This window comes from Talpa occidentalis, unplaced genomic scaffold (assembly GCF_014898055.3).
Source record: "Talpa occidentalis isolate TD23 unplaced genomic scaffold, MPIMG_talOcc4v2.1, whole genome shotgun sequence".
NCBI lineage: Eukaryota > Metazoa > Chordata > Mammalia > Eulipotyphla > Talpidae > Talpa > Talpa occidentalis.
The window spans coordinates 98,481,631-98,509,341 of NW_026555331.1; the positions used below are offsets into that span (position 1 = coordinate 98,481,631).

General features: G+C 37.3%; 1 protein-coding gene across 11 annotated transcripts in view; it reads right to left on the reverse strand.

Annotated features, from left to right (window-relative positions):
• Window positions 1-27,711, reverse strand: part of MACC1 (MET transcriptional regulator MACC1) — a 319,768-nt gene that overhangs the window by 13,426 nt on the left and 278,631 nt on the right. For 9 of the 11 annotated variants that reach the window (XM_054692414.1, XM_054692409.1, XM_054692412.1 and 6 more), the window contains one exon: window positions 13,202-16,752. In XM_054692414.1, coding sequence (XP_054548389.1) covers window positions 16,540-16,752 — 213 coding nt within the window. In that variant the 3' untranslated portion in view covers window positions 13,202-16,539. Of the gene's footprint in view, window positions 1-13,201; window positions 16,753-27,711 lie in introns of those variants that run through there. The other 2 variants (XM_054692410.1, XM_054692411.1) reach the window with 1 other exon arrangement.

Here is a 27,711-nt window from a genome sequence, read left to right on the forward strand (position 1 = left end):
AAATAGCTGAGTAGTATTCCATTGTATATATACAAGACATCATCTTTATGCTCTCATCTGTCTTGGGCAATTAGGTTGGTTCTATATCTTGGCTATTGTAAATAGTGCTGCAATGAACAGGAGTACATGTATCCCTTCACGTTAATGTTTTTGTATTCTTCAGGCAGATACCTGCGAGTGGAATGGCTGAATTGTAGATCTCTTTTAATCTTTTGAGAAACCTCCATGTTGTTTTCCATAGGGACTGGATCAGTTTACATTCCTAACTTTTAGTATACAAGGGTAAGGAAGCACAACTTTAACAGGCTCACTGCAGGATTTTTTAAAAAGAATCTGAGTATTTTAGTTGATTTCAGTAACTAAAAAAAAAAAAAAAATTGACCAGTTCATTTTTGTTATGGGCTGGACTGTGTCTCTCAAAATTCTTATGTTGAAATCTCACCTCCCAGTAACTAAGAATCTGACTGTATTTGAAGACTAGGTCTTCAAGAATTAAGTTAAAATGAGCTCACTGGTGTGGGCCTTAGTCCAATATGACTGGTGTCTTTAAAAGATTAGGATACAGATACTTGCATAGAAGTAAAACCATGTGAAGACAGTGGGAAGATTACCATCTACAAGTTAGGAGAGAGGCCTGGAACAGATCCTTCCCACATGGTTCTCAGAAGAAACAACCTTCTCAAAACTTTGATCTTGGACTTTTAGCCTCCAGAGTTATGAAAAAATTAATTTCTGTTGTTTAAGTCACCCAGCCTTGAAACTTTGTTATGGCAGCCCTAGCAAACAAATAAAATTTTCTAGAAGATAAACAAAGAATATACTAAGGGGTCAAAATAGCGCTCTCATTAAAAACAGATTTAGAATCTTGCTGGAGGCAAGAACCCAGGGCGATGGATTAATTATTTGCAGTGGGTTTGCAGCTCTCACATACGAACTTGAACTCTTCTCACTAAGCACACAGTAATCTTCTCAGCAGGCAAAACTAACAGAAATACAAAAGTTCTCTAAAAGTGTAAAAAGAGGACTTAAGATTTTTTCTTCTAAACTATCAGTGAAGCCTCTTGAAAATAGCATTAGGAATGTAATATCAAGTGCTTTCTCTTCCTCTTCGCAAGAATAACCTTGCTGACGAATCTCTTATTTTGCCACAACCCACAGCATTCCACTCAACCCTGAGAAACATAACAACATGATATTCCCTCCTGAAGAGCAATTCTCTGCACAGAGTAAATTGTGAATATAATTGAATACACATTAAATGAGAACTAAGTTTTGAGAAAGGAAATGTTGTGTTGTTAAAATCAGACAGGCTAAGTTGTATGATATATGAAGCCTATTTTAATAAAGTTGTCGTGCATTTAAAACAAATCACCTTTGTCAATGTACCTCTTTCATTTTGCCCTATTTCTCACTAATGTCTTAGTATCATCTAATTTACTTTGTTCTTATAGCTGTTCCAGCTACTGCTGTGCAGTATGTAGAGGTTATTACTGATTCAAAAGAGGAGATAAAGGTCTCCAGTGAAAAGTGAGATGACTGAGAAATAGAAATACCATTGACCTTGGATATGCTTTGGCAATTTCATTCAGGAAATGTTTAAAGAATTTTGCCATGCTATTTTCCATTGGCAGACCATGGCACTCCATCCTAACACTACAATTTTTTCTATCAGTCATTCTTAGAACTCCTCTTCTATCCTATTCTCCCAGGCAGCTTCTTTCTGGCAACCCAGGAGAGGTTATCTACTAGGTTATGGAACCTGTCTGCTTGAAAGTGAACAATTAGGAGAATTGGTCCTCCTGGGCCAGGTGAACTCACAGCCTTGATGAGCTCACCGCAGCAACAAAAGAAAGTGGTATGTATAGTGTCGATAATACCAGTGAAGTTCCATTTACTTCACATTTGAGTTAGTGAAAGAAGTTAAGAGAAAACAGACCCATTGCTCAGTCTCATGAGTACTATTTCTTGAATTACCCTTGAGGGAGAAAGGTTTCCTCACACAGGAAATAGTGCTGAGGTTTACCTCAGGTCATATTTTTTAGAGAAAAATAGCTATTGATCTCCCCAACATTCATCTCCTTCCATGTCCAAGAACAGATTCAGTTTTCACCTGGTGATCAGTGACATCCAAACCTGTTGGTGTTAAGGAAGGCACATGGGCAATCCCGGAAGGAGTCTGGCCAAAGGACCCTTAATTACAACCCTCAGTGATTCACTGAGTGATTAGCATGAGGAAACCTACATTGGCCCAATCAGAGGAGTTGCTGATAACTCTTATGGAGTTATCAGAAAATAGTCCTGCCTTACCTATCAATCAAATTCACTCACAAAGCAGAACCAGCAGCAATGATGTACAATATGATTTTTCTACAGTAATTTAAACTGACACTTTTGTGAGAGCTGGTCAAAGTATGGGTCTTTCTAGTTCTTTTTTTTTGCCTGTGAGTTGAAGCTGAAGTCATAGGTTAGGCTGAAAAAAAGATGGACATGGGCTTGGAAAAATGCGGGGACAACTAGAATCTGTGTTTGTCAATCCCTGGATAACCTGCAGGAAAAGTGATGCTTGCTACAGGCTCCCACATACATCTTGCTAGGATTTGGAGAAGGGGAAGGAAGAGAACCCATGGAGATTAGCAGCAGGCCAAGCAACTGCCTTTCACCATCAAGCTGAGCTAGGGTTTGCCATGAGACCTGGCCTACATCCATCTTCTAAGAGTCACAATGGCACCTATTCCTTGTCATCATCCAAATCTTCCACATTTTTCTCTTGTGCTACACCTAACTAGGAACATCCAGTGAAGGGAATTTTGAGAAATACAGTTGAGTTTAACTGGTTGTCATGGTACGAAGCCACAGAAATCCTGAAAGTGAAACTCGGGGAAATGTGACCCTGGGGCTTTAGCCATCTTGTCCCATAAAGGGAGACTCCATGCAGAACTGAGGGGTTGCTTTGAGGAGCCCAAGGATGGAACTAATAACATCACAATCAGAAGGGAGAAGGGGAGCCAAACAACTGTATATACTCTTTGACCCTGAATCCTGGAATGCCTGAACCTACCCTGGAGTTATGCTTAAAAGTCAGTTTGAAATAGATATTTGAACAATAGCCCCAAAAAACTGTTCTGTGATAATCTTCACCTAGGGCTGCTGTATTTACTTCAGCTGAAGTTTCTTAGTAGTTTCAAAGAGAGCACAGTATAAAGGAGGATTAAATCCCTCCTGCAGAAAACCAAGCAACCATTAATTTATACTTTATTATTGAAGAGATAAGAAGAAAGAATGACAGATATTTTCCATTTTTAAAAAAGACTACTACAGAGAGAGAAAACAAAATTTCCATTGTTCTGGAATGGTCTCCTTTTATTAGACCATAATCTATTTCCTATATCCCCTTCACACTTTCCTTATTTTCCACCATGAAATAAGGGGACTGCGTGAGCAAGGAGTATGTATTTCCTGGAATTCAAAGAAGGTATTTTCCTCCGCAGGAATGGATTTCCCTATTAGGGTAAGAAAGAGTATGGTAGCAAATTCTACTCTGTCACTTAACCTAATACATATAATGTCAACATTATACCAAATTTGCCAGTCCCAAATTCTGCTTAAAAGACTGACTTGGTAGAACAAAATCAAAACCAATAATTTCATCCTGACAAAGTTTTGATTTTCAACTAATAATCCTACTTATAGAATATGTTAAATGCCCCAGTAGATGCCAAGGATTTAAGTGTCAACTTAAATATTAGAAACATTTAAAATATGCTTCCTGGCACAGAAGGACAATCTTAAATATCTCTAGGAAAAAAAAAAAAAGGAAGTCATAAACCCTTCTAGTCACCCACATAAGAGCAATTAAAAAGGAAATTATGGCAGGGGATGAGATATGATACATTACTGTGAAAATGAAATTGTTCAGCTGTCACCTTTTCTTAGTCACTGTCCCTTTAAATATGGATTTACTCATTAGAAAGAGAACATCTGGCTACCTTATTAACAAATGCCTATAATCATTTTATAAATTCTACAATGAAGTAACATTTGTATTGATCACATTAGTTAAAAGTATTTTTTAATAGGGAAAAATGAATTGAATAGGAGTTTTAAAAAGTAAGGGACTGTATGGACAACTAATTTATGACACAGGAGCTAAAAGCATACAAGTGGTGTTGAAAAAAATTGAACAGTTACATTCAAAAGAATGAAACTGGACTACTAACATCATACACAAAAATCAAATCAAAATGGATTAAAGACATGGATGTAAGACATGAAACCATAAATACATAGAAGAAAACATATGCAATACAGTCATTGACATCAGCCTTAGGGATATGTTTGAGGAAAGAGGAACAAAAATAAACAGATGGGACTATATCAAACTAAAATCTTCTGCAGAGTAAAAGAAACATCACAAAAAGGCCTCCTATTGCATGGGACAAGATATTTACACATCATGGGTCCAATAAGTAGTTAACACCAAAAATGCATAGGGGAGGGCCTCCCCTGGAGGTGCAGCGGTTGAGCACTGGGTTGCGAAGCTGCCCGCGGCCTCTGCGGCGCCTGTTCCATCCCTGGCTGCTCCCCGGCCACCGGAGGAGGGTCCCACATGGCGCGCAGAGCTCTCCTGCCACCCGCTGCTCCCCTCAGCAGTGTACTTCAGTCCTTCTGCCTGCTCTGCTCCCCGCTCTGGCTCTGGTGAATTCTCTCACCCTCCCGCGCTTCTGACTGTACCCAGTGCATGTCTAAATAAAGAAAGAAATCTTTAAAAAAAAAAAAAATACATAGGGGACACATAAAACTTAACAACAAAAAAACCCAAATGACCCTATTAAAAAATGGTAGAAGAGCTGAATAGACACTGCCAAAATACAGGGGAAGGAAGAGCATGAGGGACTATACGATGGTGCACGGGTGAATTGGTGGTAGGAATTGTACAGGGACTACACCTGAGAGGAGAAAGCATACACTGTACAAAAAGAAAGAATGATGTAATATATATATGTATATATATCAAATATGTATGTGTATATATATATATACACACACACATACATATACATATATATGTATATATATACACATACAGGTGGCCAACAGGTACATGAAAAGATGTTCATTATCTCTTATTATTAGGGAAATGCAAATCAAAACTGGGAGACGTCATTTCACACTTATGAGAATGCCTATTACCTAAAAAGACTAGAAATAAATGTTAGACACGATGCGGAGAAAAAGGAATCCTTGTACACTGTTGGTGGGATTGCAAACTGGTGCAGCCATTATGCAAAGCAGTACAGAGAATCCTCAAAATATTAAAAGTAAAAATCCATCAAGATAGCAGGAGAGTGAAGATGATGGAATTGCCTCCTCCCCATATTTATGACCAAATTATACTTGAACAAAAACAATGACCCCTATAAGCAGATGACTACTGTATTTTTTATCAAAAGTAGAAAGGAATAGGGAAAAGGAAACTTGTTACAGGGCAGGGAAAGGGGCACCCCAGACCCCACTAAACTGCCTGCTCTAAATAGGTTCTGTCATCTGCTGCATCAACACAAAACATATGAGATCTTAATGGGAAGGAACTTTGATACAATTAGGAAACAATACAGGAAAGGCAAAGAATATAGTCTCTAAATCAAGTACCCAAAGTTACCTGTCCCCTTGTGGGTAAGTCCATCCAAATGGGATTGACCCAGAGCAAGGCCCCAAAGCCTGCCACAGGTCTAAAGCATCTTCCAGTGGGTACCCACAGAAAAGGATCAGAAACAACCAGACAAGTCTGGAGGGAAAAGAACAAAATCAAAAGCAAGACAAAAAACACCACTGTCACCTTCCCATGGGTCTCTCACCCAGTCCACGTGTAACAGGGTGGTCCCCAGGAAAGGGGGAGGTTCCCTGCCCCACCCAAGGGAGGGTGGAGCTGAGCAGGAAGAGGAGAAGCTGGAGAAGAGACTGAGGAAGGAAGGAAGCAAGATGGAGCCAGGAGACCTGGAGGAGGCGCATGGAGCCTAGAGACATGTGAAGAAACTGCGCTTGTCTTTTGGTCGTGGACTGGGTGACACAGATGTGGGTGAGACCCGTGGGGAGGTGACAATGGCAGCTTTTATCTGGATGTTGATTTTGCTCTTTTCCTTCCGGGCTTGTCCGGTTGTTTGTGACCCTTTTCTGTGGGTCCCCACTGGAAGATGTTTTAGACTTGTGGCAGGCTTTGGGGCCTTGCTCTGGGCCGACCCCATATGGATGGAGTTTTACCCACGAGGGGATGGGTAACTTTGGGTGCTTCATTTAGAAACTAGACTCTTTGCCTCACCTGTATTGTTTCCTAGTTTTTATTAAAGATCCTTCCCATTAAAGTGTCATGTTTTGTGTTGATGCGGCGGATGGCAGAACCCATTTAGAATAGGCAGGTTTGCGGGGTTTGGGCTGCCCCTCTCCCTGTCCTATAACACACGACCAAAATGCAAGCTCAGTTTCTTCACGTGTCTCTTGGCTCTATGTGCCTCCTCCAGGTCTCCTTCTGGCTCTCCATCCTGTTTCCTTCCTTCCTCACTCTCCTCTGCAGCTTCTTCTCCCCCTGCTCAGCTCCACCCTCTTTTGGGGCAGGAAACCTGGAACCTCCCCCTTTTCTCGGGACCACCCTGTTACAAACTGCGTTTGGAGCATAGTGGTGCAGCCCAACCTAGGAGAGAGGGGTGGCTGCTGTATGGAGCCTTTGTGTCAGTAACTCAAGGCCACACGCCCACATCTGGGATTTTAAATCCCTGGGGGATGGCAAGAGGATTATACTGGAGAAAAGGATGCAAGGAGTCAGTGGGGATGCTGGACAGAAGTTGCTCCATTGGAGAACTACGCAGTTAAGGGTGCAGATGGTGAATGTCAGCTCCAGCCTGAACAGGAGCCTGAATTGGCCGGGAGTGGTAGAAGAGATGACCTGGGTCTTCTTACTGAGGAGGTTATTACTTGTAGCCCGAGGCTATGATATGCAAAACACCAGCCTAACCCCCTCCCTGGGCCAAAACTAAGAAAACAGCTGTAGGAACAAGTGTCCTAGGGAAAGGCTCTTCCTTTGAAAGGTAAAGAGACTAATTCCCAGCTTGTGACCCCCTCTCAACTATAAAGTGCCTCTAAGTGCTACTTCAGCTGAGAGATTGAGGCCTGCATGGCAATTGAAATTTTTTGGCTGAGGAGTTGGGGAGAGGTTACTGTGGATCCCCACTACACTACTTGGGTACTCACTTCCTGCACTATAGGAAGCTGGAACCCTTGGTGCTCACTGGAGGTGACCTTTGGGTGCACCACTCCCTAGTTCCTGCCTATCTACCAGAACCAGCACCCTGGCCATCTGAACAGGTACAAAGGCACTAGTATATGAAATATAAGACACCTAAAGATCCTAAGAAAAAATAAAGAATTATACCTAGCAACTTGTAGACCGACTTACCAAAATAATGAAGAGACCTCACTATTACAACTCATAAAAACTAAAAATGGAGAGAAAGAACATACTACAAATGATGGAGAAAAGAATTCTGAGAGAAGTCTCAAATCAAAAGATATATGGATTCTGTGTGATGAAGAATTTAAAGGAGCAGTGTAAACATGTTTGTTTAAAAAAAAAAAAGAATGATCATAAACAGGAATAAATAAAGTTAGATAAAATGAGACAGCTACAAATAGATGTGATGAGTCAAAAAACACTGTAATAGAATTAAAAAATATATATAATACAGGGCCTCAACAGCTGACAAATGCAAGCAATTTAACTTTTAACAAAAAGTTAAAAATAGAAATTCCATATAATTGAGTTATTTCATTTCTGGGGCATTTACCTCTCTCAAAATACAAAAACACTAATTTGAAGGGGTACCTGTACCCCAGTGTTTATTGCATCATTATTTACAATAGCTAAGAGCTGGAAAAAGTAAGTGCCCATCAACAGATGATTGGATGAAAATGGCATGGTATATATGCAAAATGAAATATTACTCAACTATAGAAAAAGATGTCATCTTGCCATATGCAACATGAATGGACTTAGAAGGTATTATGATTAGTGAAATAAGTCAGAAGGAGAAACACAAATACTACATGATTTCACTCAAATGTGGTAGAGAGAAACCAACAACAGGTGAACTAAATAAACAAATAAAACAACAACAAACTTTTAGACTGTAAGACCAAATTAGCATGGTTATCAGCATGGAAAGGGGAGGAGGAGGTGGGAAAATTGGGTAAAAGGGATCAATTGCATGGTGAAGGACAGAATTGGACTTTTAGAGTTTATACTTATATATAGTATATACAAACATAATATACAGTAATATATACTGTGTATACTACAATAAATACAGTATATATGTAACAGGGTGGTCCCCAGGAAAGGGGGAGGTTCCAGGTTTCCTGCCCCACCCAAGGGAGGGTGGAGCTGAGCAGGGAGAGAAGTAGTGACAAAGGAGACTGAGAAGGAAGGAAGCAGGATGGAGACCCAGAAGAAGACCTGGAGGAGGCATATGGAGCAGAAAGACACATGAAGAAACTGTGCTTGCCTTTCAGTCGTGGACTGGGCAAAACAGATGTGGATGAGACTCATAGGAAGCTGACAATGGTGGTTTTTGTCTTGATTTTGATTTTGCTCTTTCCTCCTAGACTTGTCTGGTTGTTTCTGATCCTTTTCTGTGGGTCCCCACTGAAAGGTGCTTTAGACTTGTGGCAGGCTTTGGGGCCTTGCTCTGGACCAATCCTGCTTGGGTGGACTTACCCATGAGGAGATGGGTAACTTTGGGTGCTTGATTTAGAAACTATATTCTTTGCCTTTCCTGTATTGTTTACTAATTGTATTAAAGTTCCTTTTTATTAAAGTCTCATTATGTTTTGTGTTGATGTGGAGGGTGGCAGAACCTATCTAGAGCAGGCAGGTTTGTGGGGTCTGGGGTGCCCCTCTCCCTGCCCTGTAACATATACAGTAATGTACACTATATTAATACAAGATATACTGTAATAGTATATACAGATGTTGCTTCTTAATGATGCAAATTGAAACTTAGATAATGTTATAATGCAATGTTACTTCAATTAAAAAAAAGTGATAGACTTGTAAAAAGACGGCTTTCTCCAAAGATATTTTACAGAAACAAGAGCATCATTAAATATATTTTGCAAAATCATTGAAACCAAGCCTAAAGGTTTAAACTGCTTTCAGACCCTAAGAGTACAAGAAAGAAAAAAATTATGTATCTAAACTTCTCTCTGAGACTTGCTTTCACATAAATACAAAGGTTTATAGACAACCTTGAGCTGAGCTCTTAGGCTGGCTGTGAACTGAGAACAAGAAGGGGCGACCCAGAGGTGAAGGGGCAGCATCAACAGAAATTCAAGACTCCAATTATCAAGGAAAAGCTTCTTCATACTTCATGAAGTGTCCTGTTACTACTCAATGAATTTCAGTAAAGTCCTTATTTCTTTGTCCTAACCCACTTTCAGTCAAAACAATTTAACTCCCTTGTTCGCAAACCTAGCTGATTAAAGTCTTACTGAATAGAAGGCCCTCATTGGGTTCCATGGTCACTGTAACTATAATATGCTACATTAAAATTTCAGAGGATAGTAATCCAAGGATATGAACAATTGAGACTGCAAGCCAGTGAAAACCAGATATACTGCAAGATAGTGAAGGAAAGACAGCTGTCTAGGGCCCCCAAAGGCCCAGCCTTACCAGAATTTTGCCCATTGTCCTTCAAGAATGAGGAACAGGAAATATACAGTGGAGATGAATTTTCACCAGGCCCCACAAACATTAGTCTTTGTTTTATTCACCTTTATCTTTACCCTGTTAAACTTTTTGCTGACAAAACTACAGAAAACTGGGTGAGACTGATTGAGGCTAAGGTGGATGTAGAAGAAAGGGTTAAACTACAGCCCCATTACCATAGTAAAAAGCATGCCCACCAGTAGCATCACATATCCAGTCAAGACCAAACTTGGAAGAAAAAGGGGTTTGAATGCAGTTTTGGAAACCCCTGTCTATTTCTCTGAAATATTGCTGATTTCAGACCCATTACACTCTCCCCATGCTCAAAACTCCCTAGCATTTAGAGCATGAGCTCCCTTCTCCAATCCTTGGCCAATCAATAAAACTCTCTGCTGTTTAACTCTTGGTTTGAATGGTTTTCCTGTGCTTGTTCAGGTGCCAGATGGTTAAAATAACTCAACTAGTTGGTAATCTATCCTTTTTATACCCTGAATAAACACCTCAAATTATTCCTTGTATTTTTATTCAAATATGTTTACACTTCCAATGAGACACAGAGGTCTAATTATTTTAATCAGTTTTATAATCCAATCATTATTTTGCAGACTTTGAATTCACTATGAAAAGCTTCACTTTATATAAATAAATAGAGTTGTAATGTAGTGTGAGTTTGGGGTTTTTGTTGTTGTTCCTTTTTACAATTGAACTACTATTTCTTTTTTTTTTTTTTTTTAAAGATTATTTATTTATACAAGCACTGGGTATAGTCAGAAGCGTGGGAGGGTGAGAGAATTCACCAGAGCCAGAGCGGGGAACAGAACAGGCAGAGTGACGAAATACACTGCTGAGGGGAGCGGCGGGAGAGACAGGAGAGGCCTGTCATGCCATGTGGGACCCTCGCTGGTGGCTGGGGATCAAACCAGAGCTGCAGAGGCTGCGGGCAGCTTCGCAGCCCAGTGCTCAACCGCTGTGCCACCAGGGGAGGCCCTGAACTACTATTTCTTTAATAGAATGACTTAAAATCTTACCTAAAAGTAATTTTTCTAGTTTAACAAAGATTCCTATTTCTATAGAGGTGAAGGAAACTAGTGTAGTGGTTATCAAGTAAGGCTCCTAAACCAGTAGCCCTGCATCACCTGGGAATTTATCAAAAATGCAAATTCTTGGTGCCTCCCTGGTGGTGCAAAGGGTTAAGTCGAAGCACTAGGAAGCTATCGCCAGTCACTGTGGCACCAGGTCAATCCCCAGCAAGGGAGCTAACCCACATGGGGCAGCAGACCTCTCCTGTCTCGCCCCCTGCTTCCCTTAGCAGTGTATTTCAGTCAAACTGCCTGTTCCGTTCCCTACACTGTCTCTGGTGAATTCTTTCACCCCCTGCACCTTTGACCTGTAATCCCAGTTCTTGTACACATAAGCAAATAAATCTTTTTTAAAAATGCAAATTCTTGGGCACCATCCCAAAACAGCTGAATCAGAAACTTGGGAGAGGGGGTGAGCAGTCTGTGTTTCATAAGCCCTCCAGGTGGCCCTGCTGCTGCTGAAGTTGGAGAATTTCTGCAGTAACAGTTGCCTGATCAAAGGCCTTTTTGCAATGAGACTGGAGCAATATGATTTGCATAGTTCCTAGTAAAGCCATTGCTGACTTTCTAACCCAATACATCAGATTCTAGTTTGTATAGAATAGTTGGTGGTTTCCAACTATTCAAAACAGTGCATATTGCAAAACCAGTATGTATAAAAGAACTTGGTGGGCATGCAATGTGGGCTTTGCCTTGCACATAGGGGACATTATTTCACATAATTGGTATTTAAATTATTAACCTTAATTGATATTCTCTTCCCTCATAGTAAAACAAACAATAAAGTATGAAATATCCCACTCATTATATAGCCATAGACATTTAAAACTAAAGGAAAGTTTAGAGGTTACCTAGTTCAAGCTCCTTGTTTTACTGATGAGAAAGCTGAAACCCAGGGAGGCTCATAACAAGTCAAAAATCTCTTAACACCCTTTTATGTTGGTAGAAATGTAAATTGATCCAGCCACTACAGAAAGATGTGTGGAGGTTCTCAAACACAAAAAGTGGGTCCACCATATGACCCAGTGATTCAATTCCTAAGAATCTACCCAAAGGACACAAAAACTCTAATCAGAAAGGAAATATTAATGCCTATGTTTATTGCAGCACTATTTACAATAACCTAGGTATGGAAATAACCTAAATGCCCCAACACAGATGAATGGATCAAGAGGATGTGGAATATATGGAACAATCAAAAAAGAAAAACTCAGGCCACATGATGGTGCTGAAGGGATAATCCTCAGCAAAATAAGTCAAAAGGAAATAGATAAATATCATATGGGTTTCACTCATATTTGGAATATAGAGAAACTAAGCAAAGGATGAGGAAAAAAGACAAAACTTGCAAGCTGACCATATATCTGAGACATACGACAGAGAATATGGAGGAAGAGGAGTTAAAACAGGGGAGGGAAGAACACAAAGGACTTTGGTGATGGATCACACATGATGTGGTGGTGGGAGAACTATGGGGATACACTGAGTGGAAAACACCCCCAAAATTAGCCATGTTAGAAAATAAAAAAAAATTAAAAAGGTCAAAAACTAGCAAGTTTCCTGGGAAAAAAAAAAAAGTAAAGATCGAAAAAGGCCACAAATCAGTGAACAGAAGCAAACTTTAGATACCAAGAACAACCTCCAGTCAACAACCAACAATGAAATGTGGACCTCCGTGCTCTAACCACATGGAACTGAATTCTGTCAGCAACTTGAATGACCCTGGAAATGGATTCTCCCTCTGAGCCTCCAGGCAAAATCCCAGGTTGGCTGGCACTTTTATTTCAGCCCATAGCACCCAAACCAGAGAAACCTGCTGAGCCTACCAGACTTCTGACCTACATAACTATGAAATAATGTATCTGGATTGTTTTAAGCTACTGAGTTTGTGGTAACATGCTATGGTGACAATAGGCAACCAATACATATTCATTTACATGGTTTGATTAAAAAAATATATCTCTTAGGAAGTAATAAGCAAAAACTAAAAACTACCGCTAAACTCCTGGATTAGTGTCTCGCAGAAGCCATTCATATTGTATTCACTACTATAACATCAGTGAGTGTTCTGAAATTTTCTGCTTTGATATTACTAATTATTATCCAATGCTCATCTCTTCATCCTAATTCTCTCATATATAAACTAAACTATTATTTTTAGTTTGCAACTATTATTGCAAAGTTATTAGGTTTAAAACTTTCTAGATTACATAAGCCTAGATATATGTAAATAGAAAATCAATGTAAAATATATATGAAAAGTCATAAATTTCTACAATATTCAGTGAAATCATTATATTGAATATCAGTACATACCAGAAGCAATACAAAACTGGATATCTACAAATTCAAGTTTTCTGTGTATTCATTCAATTTTTATTTTGTGGTGTAGGTCAAGAAAAGATGCATGAAGGAAATTAACTTTCAACAATTATTTTAGTTTGAGGAATGTCTTTAGGTTAATCCTACTTAGCATAAGGACAGCATATGATCTTTGGGATCATATGTATAGATATAGAGTAGTAGCATGTGGGAGGAAACTTCACATAGAAGAGAGGGGAATAGTTATGTATTTATATGAAGAAAAAAATCCATTTTAATTAGAAAAGCCTCCAGCAACAAAACTTTTCTTTATTCTCCTTTTCCTTTATGTTGCCTCAAATATTCCTTAATCATTAAAAATGAGTAAGAAAAAAAAAGTGACTAAACTTCTTACAGAAGTTTACAGAAGTTACAGACTTGCGTGCTGTAACTACAAAATCAACTTAGAGTAGCACAATGTGAAAATTCAAGATCTGAAACTTCTAATTACAGCATTGTGCAATTTTGCATGTATTTTCTTTACTGTATGTTCATACCACATATTCAAAGCTGTTTACCAGCAGTGACTGTTCTCAGCACAATGCCATCCATTACTGTAGCACATTCTGCTCCTAGAAACTTAACCATCCTCAAGTTCAAAACTTGGTATTTTCTACATTACAGGACATGAGAGTGTGGCATACTCATTATTTATATGAACAGTTAATGAATGACCCCCTATTACATACATCTCCTTAATTGGCTTTCATATAAAGCCTTTAACAGAAGAAAGCAGATCTGTGGCTCACATAGAAAAATTGTTTCATTGCAAGCGGAGCACTGAACTAAAATTTCATCTTGATGCATCATTAGAGGAAAAGTCTGAGAAACTGAAAGAACTGCCTATGCTTTTTCCACTTCCGAAATGCTTGAACAAGCTCTAGATTAATGGCTTTTGTTGCTTTTAATGATGTCAAGGAAGGGACTTAAGGACCTTATTAATTCCCTTGATTTACTGCCAAAAATCACAGGCAATTTATGCTTACTGAGTTAATCTTTTCTGATTAAGAAAATTCATTATAAGGAGAAAATAAAAATTTCAGAGAAGTAGCGATGATTTATGAAATATTAGAATACATTTATGTCAACAGACTGTTTGCACATGGGTTTAACATTCCTCTGGAAGGATTTGTTACAAGATTATAAAATATCTTTGTGTATTAATATTTAAACTATTGCTTTATCTGTAAATTACATAGACTGCCTTTTTCAAGCTATTCTTGAATTTCCCAACCAACCCCACAGCACATGATTTGATATAAACCTGATTTGATTTATTTAACCTTAAACTAATCAGCTAACAAGATCTCTGTCCTTTCAGATCTTGGGGCCTGGAAAAACCCAGTTATTAATTCCTTACTACCCCTTCCCGAAATTCTCTGTTTTGCTGACATATTTTTAAGATTCCAAGAATGTTCTAAAGAAAGCAAAATCACCAGTAAAAATGATTGTGTCTTGAACTTACAAATTGTTATTTTTTCCCCCCTCTCCCTGAATTTAATTTCAACTAAAATAAATACCGTCCTTGAATGTGTATGCATAACTCTTCAGGCAGGCTGTGTTCTCTTATCATCAAATATAAATATTGAAAGCCTTAAACCCTAATTCAAATTACCTTTACCAGCATACCAAATACCCCAGGGTGGGTGTATTAAAAGCTCTAAAAAGATTCTGCTTTTACTTTTTAGCCAAATGGACATGTTTTATTCAGGATCCCTAAACAAAAATCCTTATTCAGCTCATCCACATTATCTTTGGGAGGTGTCTCTCCTCCCTCCACTCGCTCCTTCACTCTTTCAGGCCCTTCCCCCTGGCTCCCTGAATCTCCTCCGCTTTACTCTTACCTCAAGGCTCAGTGCAGTGAACTAACTACCTCTTCTACCCTTCCCAGACCAGAGGCAATGCCTGATCCTCCTTCAGTTCATCCTTTCTTTCCCAGGGAAAAACTGTTTGACCACCCCCGCCCTGCTATGATGCACTTGATGCCCCCTGTAGATACATTTCTGGCACCACAGCTCTCCACTGTAGTTGTTATTGCAGATGTCACTGTATATCCAACTGTACTTTTTTATTATTGTGTGTCTCCATCACTTGGAAGTGCTCATTTCAGGGATCATGTTATTTTTCTCCCTATGATCAAGCTCAATCACCTATGTGCTTGCCACAGAGCAGCTACACACACTCTGTCAACTGAGAAACAATAAAAGAATGATTGTACAAAACACATAAACACTGGCAGGCAGCTAGAGGACTGAATAAATGAGTAAGTACAGGACCAACTCTTTGTGACCTGAGCCAGTTATACTGGCCCAAATTCCTATATAATCTTTGTCTTCCAAAAGCTTTATAAAGCACAGTTACACATACAAACACACAACCACATTTGCATAAGCGTGTGAGTACACGCACATAAACACATACACAAACAGGTATCAGTGATTTTGGTGGTTAAGAATGTTGCACTCAACAGAGATACATCAGGTGTTTAAAAATTCCTGACAGTTAAAGAATGGCTGACTGTGCAAACACCCTAAAGAAGAGATTCAAGTTAGGCAGGGTTAGCTAGGTCCTAAGATGCTAGAGGAAGAAGGTGAAAACTGCAGTTCATGGAGCAGATAATAGATGATGTCTGCTGATATTTTCCTTCTGACAGTTTTTCAAGAGATGGTGGAAAAGATCAGTGAGCTTCAATTAAAATGAAAAAGCGACCATTTCCCTACAAGTTATAATATAGATTTTTTTTTTTTTTTGCTTTGCTACTATTCTACAATGTGGTATGATTTTAAAAAATAGAATCAGGTTTTTCAAAAAGAAAAATTATTTCACGCTGGAAACAGCCTTGAGCTTGGTCTTGTCAAAGGAAAAAGGGAATAATGCTGGCAAACTCCACTGAGGAATAAAAAGAGATCAGGTATAAAAAATAATAACCCATGCCTGATCGGAGTATGTGTTGGTTTCTCCTCCCTTCCTACCTATCTCCTTGTAAAACATCCAGGTTCACCCTGACAGCTTCTGCCTTATCCAGATATCTATGTGATGCAATTATTCTAACAGTCATTTGTTTTAACTTAAAGAAATTAAAAACCACTTTAGGGAGAGAGGGCTTTTCTTTCCTTCCTCAACAAAACAACCTACTATTTATATCTGAAATATATACAATAATATTTGTTTGATAATAAAACCCATCCTGTGTTTTGGGTTAAGTTATGCTTTCATGAGGAAAAAATATGTTTTCAAATATGAAAAAAATAAGCAATACTTTTCTGAGATTCTTTTACACACAAACACACACACACACACTCATCCCCTACCATCTCCCTCCTCTAAAAAACATACCCTTCAATTCTATACTTCCTCAGGAGAGGAGAATGCAGCTTCTCTCAAAACCTCTAAAGAATTTACTAGTATTAAAGCTCCAGTTATGTCTCGCCATTGCTTGGTCACAGGGTTTTTCATTTTGTCCAAGGCTGATTGAAGGTCTTGTAACATATCTCTGTAGCTATTTCCATAGTGAGCGCCCCAAGTATAGAGGAAATCATAGGCAGGTTTCCACATCATCTACAAAGAAAAAAGAAATCAGGCTGGAGTAGTATAGAAGCAAAACAGAGGCTTAAAAAAAATAAAAAAGATCGAAAAGCCTCCTAAGACTTCAAAGAAAACACAATACCAACTACATACGGTTTTATTTTAAGGTTATAGAAAACATATTTTAATAACTGTCAGTTCTGTGTTTGTAAACCTAGAGATTTTTTAAATAATAATGACAAGTATGACATTTTTCAGCCTAATCCATCATCTATACATTGCTCATTGCTAGATGTGAATATAAAATTCCTTGCACATATTTTTGATCACAAATGTTATTGAGATAAATTTTTCACTCACTGAGCAACTTTTAAGGTTAAAGTAATAACCTTAAGAAAATGCCTATTGTTACATGCATCTGTGTTAAACTTTATGATACTGCAAAAGGAGATATATTTAATACTTTAAGTCATTTAATTGAGCAAGTCTGCAAGCTAATAATAGTTTCATGATCGTCAAAAGGAAAGCAAAAATACTGTTCTCTAATTAAAAAAACTAATTTAATGATACATTTTGTGACCAAAAGAAAGATCAATATTCAACACTTGATTATGCTTTCCCTAAGCACCAACCCATACCAATGACATCATTGTTTCCATAGAAATAAATGTACGTCAAAGAGGAACCTCACATAGAAGCCTGTATGTAATGGTAACCAAGGCAACTAAGCTCAGAGAGCATAGAGACAAAGGCTGACCAAATAAGACAAATTGTAGCGCGCGCACACACACACACACACACAGCTTAAAATGAATTTTCTCTAGGAAAATAACAAAATGAACCATGCACTTATAACTGGAATTTTTGGAGTATAAACTTTATTACTTGCTACTTATTTGGACTCACTAAACTAATTCATTTGTGGTTTTATCACTTGCAAAATGTAGAAACACAGACCATGAGCTAAATATTATGCAGAACTGCTCTCTTAAAATAGAGCCTCCATTAACAGTAATATCACACAAAATAGGGCCTTGGGATATAATTTTTCACCCTCCTCTGATATCTCCACATACTCTACAATTGAAGTTAAAAGGATGAAGACCTAAATAAGGAGTTCTATTATGTTTCAATTCAATCTACAGAAAAGGCTAAGCAATAGGATCAGATGATAATTTGATGTTATTTGTCCAAGTTGGCATTCCTGGGGAGTCATAAACACCCATATCTTCACCTCTTTTGACAGAGCTCAGTTTTGGAAGGTAGAGAATGAAAGATGATTATCAAAATTATACCAAAATTATACCAGGCTGTCATAATATAGCAACAAAAAACATCTCAGATTTTTGTAAATATGCCTTACCCTTTCCAACTTGATTCATACAGAATTTTATTTTCAATCACTGACAAAATGTGAAGAGAGTGCTCTTTCATCTATTAGCAATATGACTATGCACAGTGAAACCAAGCCCTCCAAAGTGCAGGTTGCCACTAATAACAATGGAAGCCAAGTTGAAGCAGATTAATGGAGTCTTTTTACCAGAATCAGTTTTGCCTGTTGCTGTTCAGCTATAAAAAGGCTTAAACAAGGAAATCATTCTCTACTGGGAATATCCTAACCCTCTGACAAAGTGTTGAGACCTATATTCTGTTTCATTCACTTAAAATTTCTTGATGCTCATCTAGTTGGAACATTATTTTTCAATTTGTCACGCATTGTTTAAAATAATGCTGTTTAGGGCCTCCCTGGTGGGGTACCAGGGTTAAAGCCTCAGTGTTATCAAGCTATCGCCAGCCACTGCAGCATGACTTTTATCCCTGGCTAGGGAGCTGAACATATGGTGTAGCAGACCTCTTGCCTGCTCTTGCCTGCTGCTCCCCTCAGCAGTGTATTTCAGTGGATATGCTCCCCACTCTCTCTCTGGTTGATGAATCCTCTCACCCCCTGCACCTCTGACATACACCCCCAGTGCTTGCATGCATACATAAATGAATCCTAAAAAAATAAAATAAAATAAATTAATGGTGTTCACAGCTAGAAGCTTCTAAGACTTTGGTCCCTTAACAGTTGAGAGTTTCAGTACCAAGTTGATAGCATAGCATCACAGGAAACAAATGTGACTTTAGAATCACAGAGATAGGTAATTTTTGGACCATTCCTTACTGTACAGAATCAAAATACTGTCACAGTCAGAGGCATCCCAAATGGCCCCACTAATTTTCGGGGTTAGCAAAACTCCACATCGTGTATCTTGCTGGGGCACTGTGCATTGCTATGTATAGAAAAACCCTGAAGCATGCGTGATCCTGAAACAGCCCCTCGGGGCTGTCTGGAGCAGGAAATATGTGAAGGTGATGCAGGAATTGCAAACTACAGATTCCGGAGAACTGCACCTACCTACTCACTTATGCAGAGGGTCACTGAACACACTCACATTTGACAATTTGTACTGATAACGGAACACTGCAGCCATCTCTTGCAATGCCAAGAAATTTGGCTAGATTGTTCAGTCCTGGGCCCTAAATAACTCTTCTGAAAGTATAAAAAAAGACATCCCAGGAGTCCCCTGAGTTAGTCAGAGATGTAAGGAGGCATGTTCCCCTAAACTCATTGGAGAGCTCCTGGAGTGTAAAGCATAAGCTGGCTAGAAATGGATATAACAGCTTCAGGCTGAAAACACTAGGGAAATGATAAACTTCAGGATTTCTACTAAAATATGAGTGTATTTTGCATCCCATTTTTGTTCTTCTTTGCAGCAAACTAAACCTAAATATTCATTTAGTGCAAAGTCTGATTTGCTATATACGACATCATTGGCAGCTCTCAACAGATGACACAGGAACTATTGTAGCACACGTATAATGCTATTTGAAATATACTGTTGTTCACTATTTCATTTATTAATTCAAGATTGATTGAGAACCTACCACTCTAAGAAATTTTATTACAGAAAGAAGTAAAATGATGGCTAGAGCATGGTTTTTGTTTTTAGAAACTTATAGAATAGAAGGGAAGTAGATACTTGCACAAGCACTGCTATCTGTAAACAGAACTTGGCAATCAATACACTAAAAAAATGCAAAAATTATTTGAGTGTTTTAATTAAATATGAGATAACTATGACAGCTCCATTGACTAAGAAGCACTATTGTGTAATAGATGGATTTTAGTATCAGAAAACCAAAACGTGACTTCCTATCTGATTTCCATTCCCTATTGGATGGGTAAATTTGAGTATGTTAATTAAATTATTTGCTTGAAGTTTTTATCTATAAATATGGATAATAATTTATAATTCTTGTATCCAAAGTGCTTTATGAAGTATATAGCATATAATTTACATTTAATACTTTTTAATAGGGTAAGAAAGAAAGTGTACTTTTTGGGTGAGGGCAAGACAACAGTTAGCTTTAGCCCTACAGACTCTGATGTAAAGGAGGGGTGATAATTGATTAGAATGGGGAGATGTCCTCCCAGGATTTAGCACCAATTACTATAAAGTGATCATGAAAAAAATGAGTGTAGATGAAAATGTCACAGGAGAGAAGAGTGAAAATTTTAACCCTCAACTTGAGTCTACAATTTAGGGTTACAAGAAATATAAGCAATAAAAGAATGCAGAGGAACTGGAGTCTGAGTGATAGAAAATGAAGCGAAAGCTGAGGACTAACAGCATCCCAGAAAGAACACGCAGTGGTACGCTGGAGCTGGCTGGCACATTCACAGAGACACTTGCTCACAGAACCTCAACTTCATGGGAGTGACAGTACACTGGGGGTTTAAAATCATCCCTATTGGGAGTATTTACACCATGGAAACTGGCAAAAACTATAAATTAAGGCTTTTTCTTTTTTTGCTTTTTTTTTTTTAAGAAGGGTTTTTTTTTAAAGATTTATTTATTTATCTATACAAGCACTGGGTACAGTCAGAAGCGCGGGAGGGTGAGAGAATTCACCGAGCCACAGTGGGGAGCAGAGCAGGCAGAAGGACCAAAGTACACTGCTGAGGGGAGCAGCGGGCGGCAGGAGAGGTCTGCGCGCCATGTGGGACCCTCCTCTGGTGGCCAGGGAGCAGCTGGGGATCGAACCTGCGCTACAGAGGCCGCGGAGAGCTTCGTAACCCAGCGTTCAACCGCTGCGCCACCAGAGAGGCCCAATTAAGGCTTTTTCTCCCTTGAAGAAGTGGTCATAAAACATTCACCAGCATGCCACATATATGCTGTTTGTTATCTTCTCTGCTACCTCCAAAGTCATGGGTGTGGAAAGGAAAATAGAAAAGTCAGAATTTTGGCAGTGAAAGGGCCTTTAGTAACCTTGGAGAAGACAGTTTTAAGGGAGTGGTAGAAGGTAAAGTAAAGGTATGAGCAGATGCCAAGGAATTGAAAGTCACAGATCAAACAAGACACATTTGAAATTTGAAAGCTAAAAGACAATGTTAGAGGGAGGAGCAGCAGAAAGTAGAAGTATTTGTAAAAGAAATCCACAAAAACTAATTTTCTACAATTGTAAGGAAGTTTGGTTTGCATTCTAATTTAGATTGAGAATTTAGGGTTGTTAAGGATTAAAGTAGTAGCACACATAAAACACTCAAGAAAAAAGGCTAACCCAGAGGAATATTAAAATCGTTATGGAGTTTGGATATGTAATTAAGGGGGTAAGTATCAAGAAAATGTGAGATTAAAGCATATGTCATAGTTATGTACTTGATACACTGGTGAAGAGTATAAAATCTGGGGAACTATGCTTTCCTTTATTATGCTAAGCCTGTGAGGTATGTTAAATATAACTTTTTTCTATATTGAGATTGACCTTAACAAAATTTGACAGTAAGTAGAGTCTGACTGATTGCTATTCTTTGCGGTATAATTGTGACACTTGGCTTTGTCTTAAATACTTACATTTTTATTTCTTCAGCATTCTTATTATCTTATGTCATTTTAGTTTTCTTACTCCTCAAAAGTGAACATATGTTATCAAAGGCAAAGTCACAAGAGGTAACTTGCATACATTAATAGATTTTATGAAACCATGTTCAAAAATACATACACATAAAGGCCACGGATGATTCTAAATCTTTTAATAAAGAGAAAATATTCAAATGAATAAAATGAGCAAACAACTTTCTTTTCCAGATGACCTAAGTTAAGTCCTTTAAAAGCTGAAAATGAGTTGTGGACTGCCAACATCTCTTCCAGGTTTATGTTATTCAGAGGTTTAAAAATAGTTCTTCCGTTCTTGCTCAATATTTTGCTTTAAGAGAAGATATGCAGAAATTCTGCATTTGTGTTGACAAGTCAAAAGGAAAGCATGGTCCTGAGGGTTTGTTTTTGTTGAATGACTCTAAGCCACAAAACAAATCTCACTTATCTCATCTCTACCACAAATATTGGACACATAGGTATCATTCTTACTCCTCTAAATTTTTAATGTTAGATTTTTTTAATGTTAGCTTCATTTTTGATTAGGTATCATAGGCTCATCTTTGACTAGGAAGAATGAGGTTGATAAAAGCACAGCGTTGTTAGTTGCTTGTCTATGTGCTTTGATCTCCTTATCATAAAGGGCAGCAGCATCAGTAAACATTTAATCTATCAACGTTGAACATAACTTTTCCAAAGTTCCAGCATTTGTGTAGAAGGAATATGTCTTTGGTTTATATTCTAGGTATTAGAGGACAGAGATAAAGATAAATGAGCAGTGAAAAGGTCTTAAGTGGGATGCCAAAAGAAAAGAAGCAAGAATAGAGATAAAAAATAAAGTTATCCAAATTTAGAGTGCTATTCCCAGGAGCCAATAAGACTCATTAGATAATGTGCTAGATAATGAAATGCAACATGAATAAAAGCAATTCAGACTTGAGCAGAGAATTCTGTCTTTTTTTAGCTCATAAAATATGAATAGTACAAAGAATGCAATAGGTTTTAACTACCTTTGGATAATTACATTTTGCACATTAAAGGATTAATAATCCACCTACTTTCCTCATAAAACTATAAGAGCAATGTTTCATTTTAAGTACAATTAGCTGAAGAAGTATTAAAGCAAATTTGCCTCATAAATGATTACTACATGCATTCTATCTTCAGTACATCATTTACAATATTCAGGTGGGCCTTCCCTCACCTGCAATTGGCAAGTATATTAATATTGTTGAAAATAAGGTCACCATTATCTTCAGAATAGAAGGGAGGCTAACATATCAAGGGAACCTATTTCCTTAGTATTGAGATAGTACTTGGTTAAAACTTGACATAAGATTCTTTTGGAAACATCTCTTCAAGGACAGTCAGCTCTGTTCGCTCTAAGAATAACCACCTGGAAGATAGAGGACTCATTCCTTTCTAGTATATCTGCTCAAAACAGACTAATATCAGAGAAAAAATCCACTGGTCAATCATTTTCCCCAATTCCTTGTTAGAAGGAGTCCTCACTGATTGCTTATCGTCAACCACTCTGCCCCAATTAACAACTATGTATTAGAGACATCTAAACATAAAAGGTTAAAGAAATGGCTTTCTCCAATCCAATCTTTCAACGTAAATACTGAAAAAAGTCAGGGAAAATAGTGGTAAGATCTGTGGATTTAGATAACCACATAGTGGGTTTGAATCTAGACTCTTCACTTTCTAGCTCCATGATCTTGGGTAAGCGATAAAATTTCTTTGGGCTCATATTTTCTCCTGTAAAATGAAGGGGACAAGTGTACCCAATGCCATAAGAACATTGCCTCATACATAAAGTAACAGATATGAAGAACCCTGGCTGACACTAGGTACTTGATTAGTTCTAATTGGAGCTTGGGCCCGAGTTTACAGTTAAATAAGGAAACCATGGTTAAACATCTACTGAAAGAACCCAGGTCACCTAGCTACAAATCCAGGGCCACTTCACGAGTACTGCCACAAATTTATTTCAATATTAAGAAGTTTTAACAAAGCTGATTTAAGTCTATATTTAGCTAGAATTTTGTTTTCTGAAATTCCTTGTTGTCATCCCTAATAATAAAATTTGATATAGAAAAATCAAAAATCTAAATCAAATGTTAATGTCTTTAAATTGATTTTAAAATATCTTTATAATACTTAAATATAATATTTATTTCTATTTGTTTTCAGCGTGGTAATGAGACAAATAATACAGAATTAAACCAAGATCGTACGAATACAATGTTGCCCCATGAATTTTACCGTAATATCTTTTTTCCTTATTCCAGCATTTCAAAAAATTGGAGTATCATCATTTTTGGAATTAAAAATTGTAGCAGCAAGCATTAAGTATCATACAACTAGAAATATTTTTGTCACTGTGCTAAGTCTGTAGTACAAATAATGATGATTTGAGAGATTATTCTACGTACTTGGCTATTGGTAGATGAATTTCCATGGAGTAATTTTTCCCTTTTCTAAGAAATTATAAATATATTTCTCATCTAAGAGACTAGCAAGCTATAGAATTAAGGCTAGAACTAAGCCATGACAGCTACAGAGTCAGACAATGGCACAGCCCTGTAAGCAGAATCCTGGAGTTGCCACGAGAGCAAGAAAACTGTAAGGGTTTAAGGACATTCATTTTCCTTTTGCAACAATATTTTCCAAGGAAAATTGAATTTCATCACGACAGTAAGAAAAAGCTGATCAGTCAAGATTTCATCTCATTTTTTTCCATGCATTACCATTCTGCCAGTTTATCAGAAGAGAAGCCTTGAAATCATTGCTGACTTTTCCTTTACCTATATTCTTTCTAGTGTCACTCCAATCCATATTACTAAAAATTACTATACTTTATTCTTTTTCAAAATCACTCAATGTCATAATTGCCAAATTCACCTCTTCCTCTTAGGCAAAATAATAGATAATATGTTCTTAGCTACTACAGTGTGCAAAACATTGCCCCAAGTACTCTCTCATTTAATCCTATAAACATCTTATGAGTAAAATAGTATTATTTGGCTCATTTTACAAAAGAAATTCATTAACCCCTAGGAAAGTAAATTAACTTTCCCAAGGTGCTTCTAGGATTAACAGGTTAGTAGAACTGAAAAAGGAATCCAGACCTGTACCTCTTAACCTCTACACTCTGGCATCAATCAAGTCTCTTCTTTACCCAAAATACTTATCTTTGACTACATCACCCAATAATTATTAAGAGGAACCCTCTACTCCTGCCCAAATATTTTCCTCAATGGCCTCTAGAAGTCAGTGGTATCCAGACTAACATCCCTTCTAATCCTCTCCAATTATTCAAATGCTATCCTTCAGGACTAGTAGGTATATCCTGATGCTCCTGCCCATTTTGACCTTTCTTTGTTTAGTTAATTCTGAAAGGATTCAGCATCAGTAGAGTACAGTGGATAGGACTTTGTGGGAAAAAAACCTGAATTTTAATCCTTGTTCTGTTACTTAGTAACTATGTAATTCTGTAGAGCTTAAACAAAAGCATTCATTCTCAGTTGCATGTCTCTAAAAAGCAGTGATTATACACTATCTCTGTCTTCCTTATGAATAAATTGTTTAAAAAAGTAACTATTATTGACATTAAGTAAATATGTAATAAATTGCAAAACTATTATCATTCTCATTATTTTCACTTTTATAGCATCTAAACATAAATACCTTAAATGTAATAATTCAAATTTAAGCTTACCCCAAATTAAACTGGAATTGAGAAAGAAAAAATGTGATATTTTTCATTCTGTTTGTGTTTTCTATTGCTCCTAGTGCTCCAGTGTTGAGAACTGATAGTCCCAAAAACATGTTAAGTATGCAGATGAACTTAATATTGAGAGCAAGCATAAAGAAGTAAGAAGAATTACATACAGAATTTTCATTTACTTATTAACAAAATAAAACTGTTGGAGGACCACTATCTCATTTTTATCTAGCATTAAGGTTTTCTGAATACTACAGCTTCCAGTTAGAAAATAAGGAGGGACCAAGATTGTGGATAGAAGATAAAATAAATGAGATGGAAAGAGCATAATCTTTCTGTATAGTCAGGGGGCCAGTGAGAGAAAGTTACTAGGGAAATTATTGTCATATGTGGTAATAATCCCAAGAAGGTTAAGTGAAGAATATTCCATCTAGGTCTGGGAATATTTTAGCACTGAAATCCCCAGTATTTCCTCTTATAAAATCCAACTATTTTTAAAAATGGACTATTTTTCCAGTAAGTTTTAATGAGATATAATTAATATATTAGTTTCAGGTATATAGCAAATGGTATTTGTACATATTGTGAAATGATCACTGCAATAAGACTAATTAACATTCATTACCATACATGATTATAAATATTTTTTCTTGTGATGAGAACTAAGATCTACTAATTTAGCAACTTTCAAATATGCAGTACAATATCACTACGTCCAGTCATTATGCTGTATATTACAACCCCAGTTATTTTATAAAGAGAGGTTTGTACCTTTTGACCCCTTTAACCAATTTCTAATATTTTATTGATTTATATTTTTTAATTAAAGGTCTAAATATCTTCAGAAAAACTCCAAAGAATTTTCACAGGAAAACCTTTACAACAGTTAAACATCTTTAGCAGAAGTGTATTTTTTTTCTAGAAGAAATACTTTGAAAAACATGTTTTGCTTATAATCTTATTCCAAGTTTTATAATTTTGCTTTTATGTGGGAATTACAATGTCATTAGAAAAGTTGAGTAACATTTCTTAAAATTTAATTTAGGGAGGTGGCTAATTTAAAAAGTGATGTACTCAGAAGTCTCTAGAGAGAGGCTTTTTTCACCTTATAAAAGAAAATGAAATGGCCAAAAGTACTCAAGAAAAATCTGACAGATACTGTTAATACTTTCCATCCTTTAATTGGCTTGAGGCTTCATGAAAATGTTGAGACAAATTTTAGTAGCAGTATAACAAGGCTTAAGAAAAGGAGAAAGAAAAAGTGAAATCAGTGGCTTAACCACCCAGTCATAACCACAGCTTCATTCTCCCCGCCACTTAGACCCACATTAGGTGGGCAGAGTGTAGTGGAGAAGCACAAGGACACCAAAGTCAAAGGTCTGTGTCCAAATCTGGTTTCATGCCTTTTTCACTCCGTATGGTTAAACAAGTTACTAAGTTCCCTTAACATTATATAATATTAGCCATTTGTCCTACAAGTTTTTTGTTCGAAGGATTAAATAAGTTAAACTTTGTGACATTAGTGGAACAGTATCTGTCACAAAGTACATGCCAGATAACTTAGAAATATTAAAAACAGAACAAAAAGAAGGGAGATTGAAAGGAAGGGGAAAAGTGAGAAAAAGAGCAGAACTGTAGGTATTGGCATACATAAAGGGAAATTTTGGGAATGTATGCCCTCTAAGGAAGTAAGATAAAGGAAACAAAGCAGTTCAGGAACCACCAGACTTTGTCTCCCTGACCCAATTGCCGTTTTCCCCTTGCAACCTTACCCAGAACTACTGTCAGTGTATTCTGAAACCAACTAGTTGACTTGTAATCATATTTAAGAATCATCTCTTTTCTGGGAAAAAAAAATCATACAGCAATTTATTATTCACAGAGATGGACATGAGCATACATTTACCATTCAGTTTAAGGGACCTAACAGGTAGAGTCCCAGAGATTACTGGAATGACTTTATGCCAATATATGATGGATTACTTTCTAAGCATTTGAGAACATGGATCAGAGTGACAGCTGTTAGAATTAATAACAATAAATTAAACAAATAGCCCCTGGAAAGATACCTAGAGGTTTCCCCTTCTGCTTTTGAGTATTTATCAGCCTCAGGCATAGACTTAGTCATTTGTGATTTAGGCTGTGCAAAAGTAAATAATGGAAAAGCAGACTGTTTGTTGGCCTCCACCAAGATTGGGGGGCAGACAAATAGTGAGTAATCAGCTGCTTAATAAAGTTAAAGAATAAACTTTCTGATAAGTAACTCTGAACAAAACTTTTTTTAAAAAAGAAAGTCTTAGTAAGGAAAAAAAAAAAGCTTACCTTTAATTAAACAAATTGTTT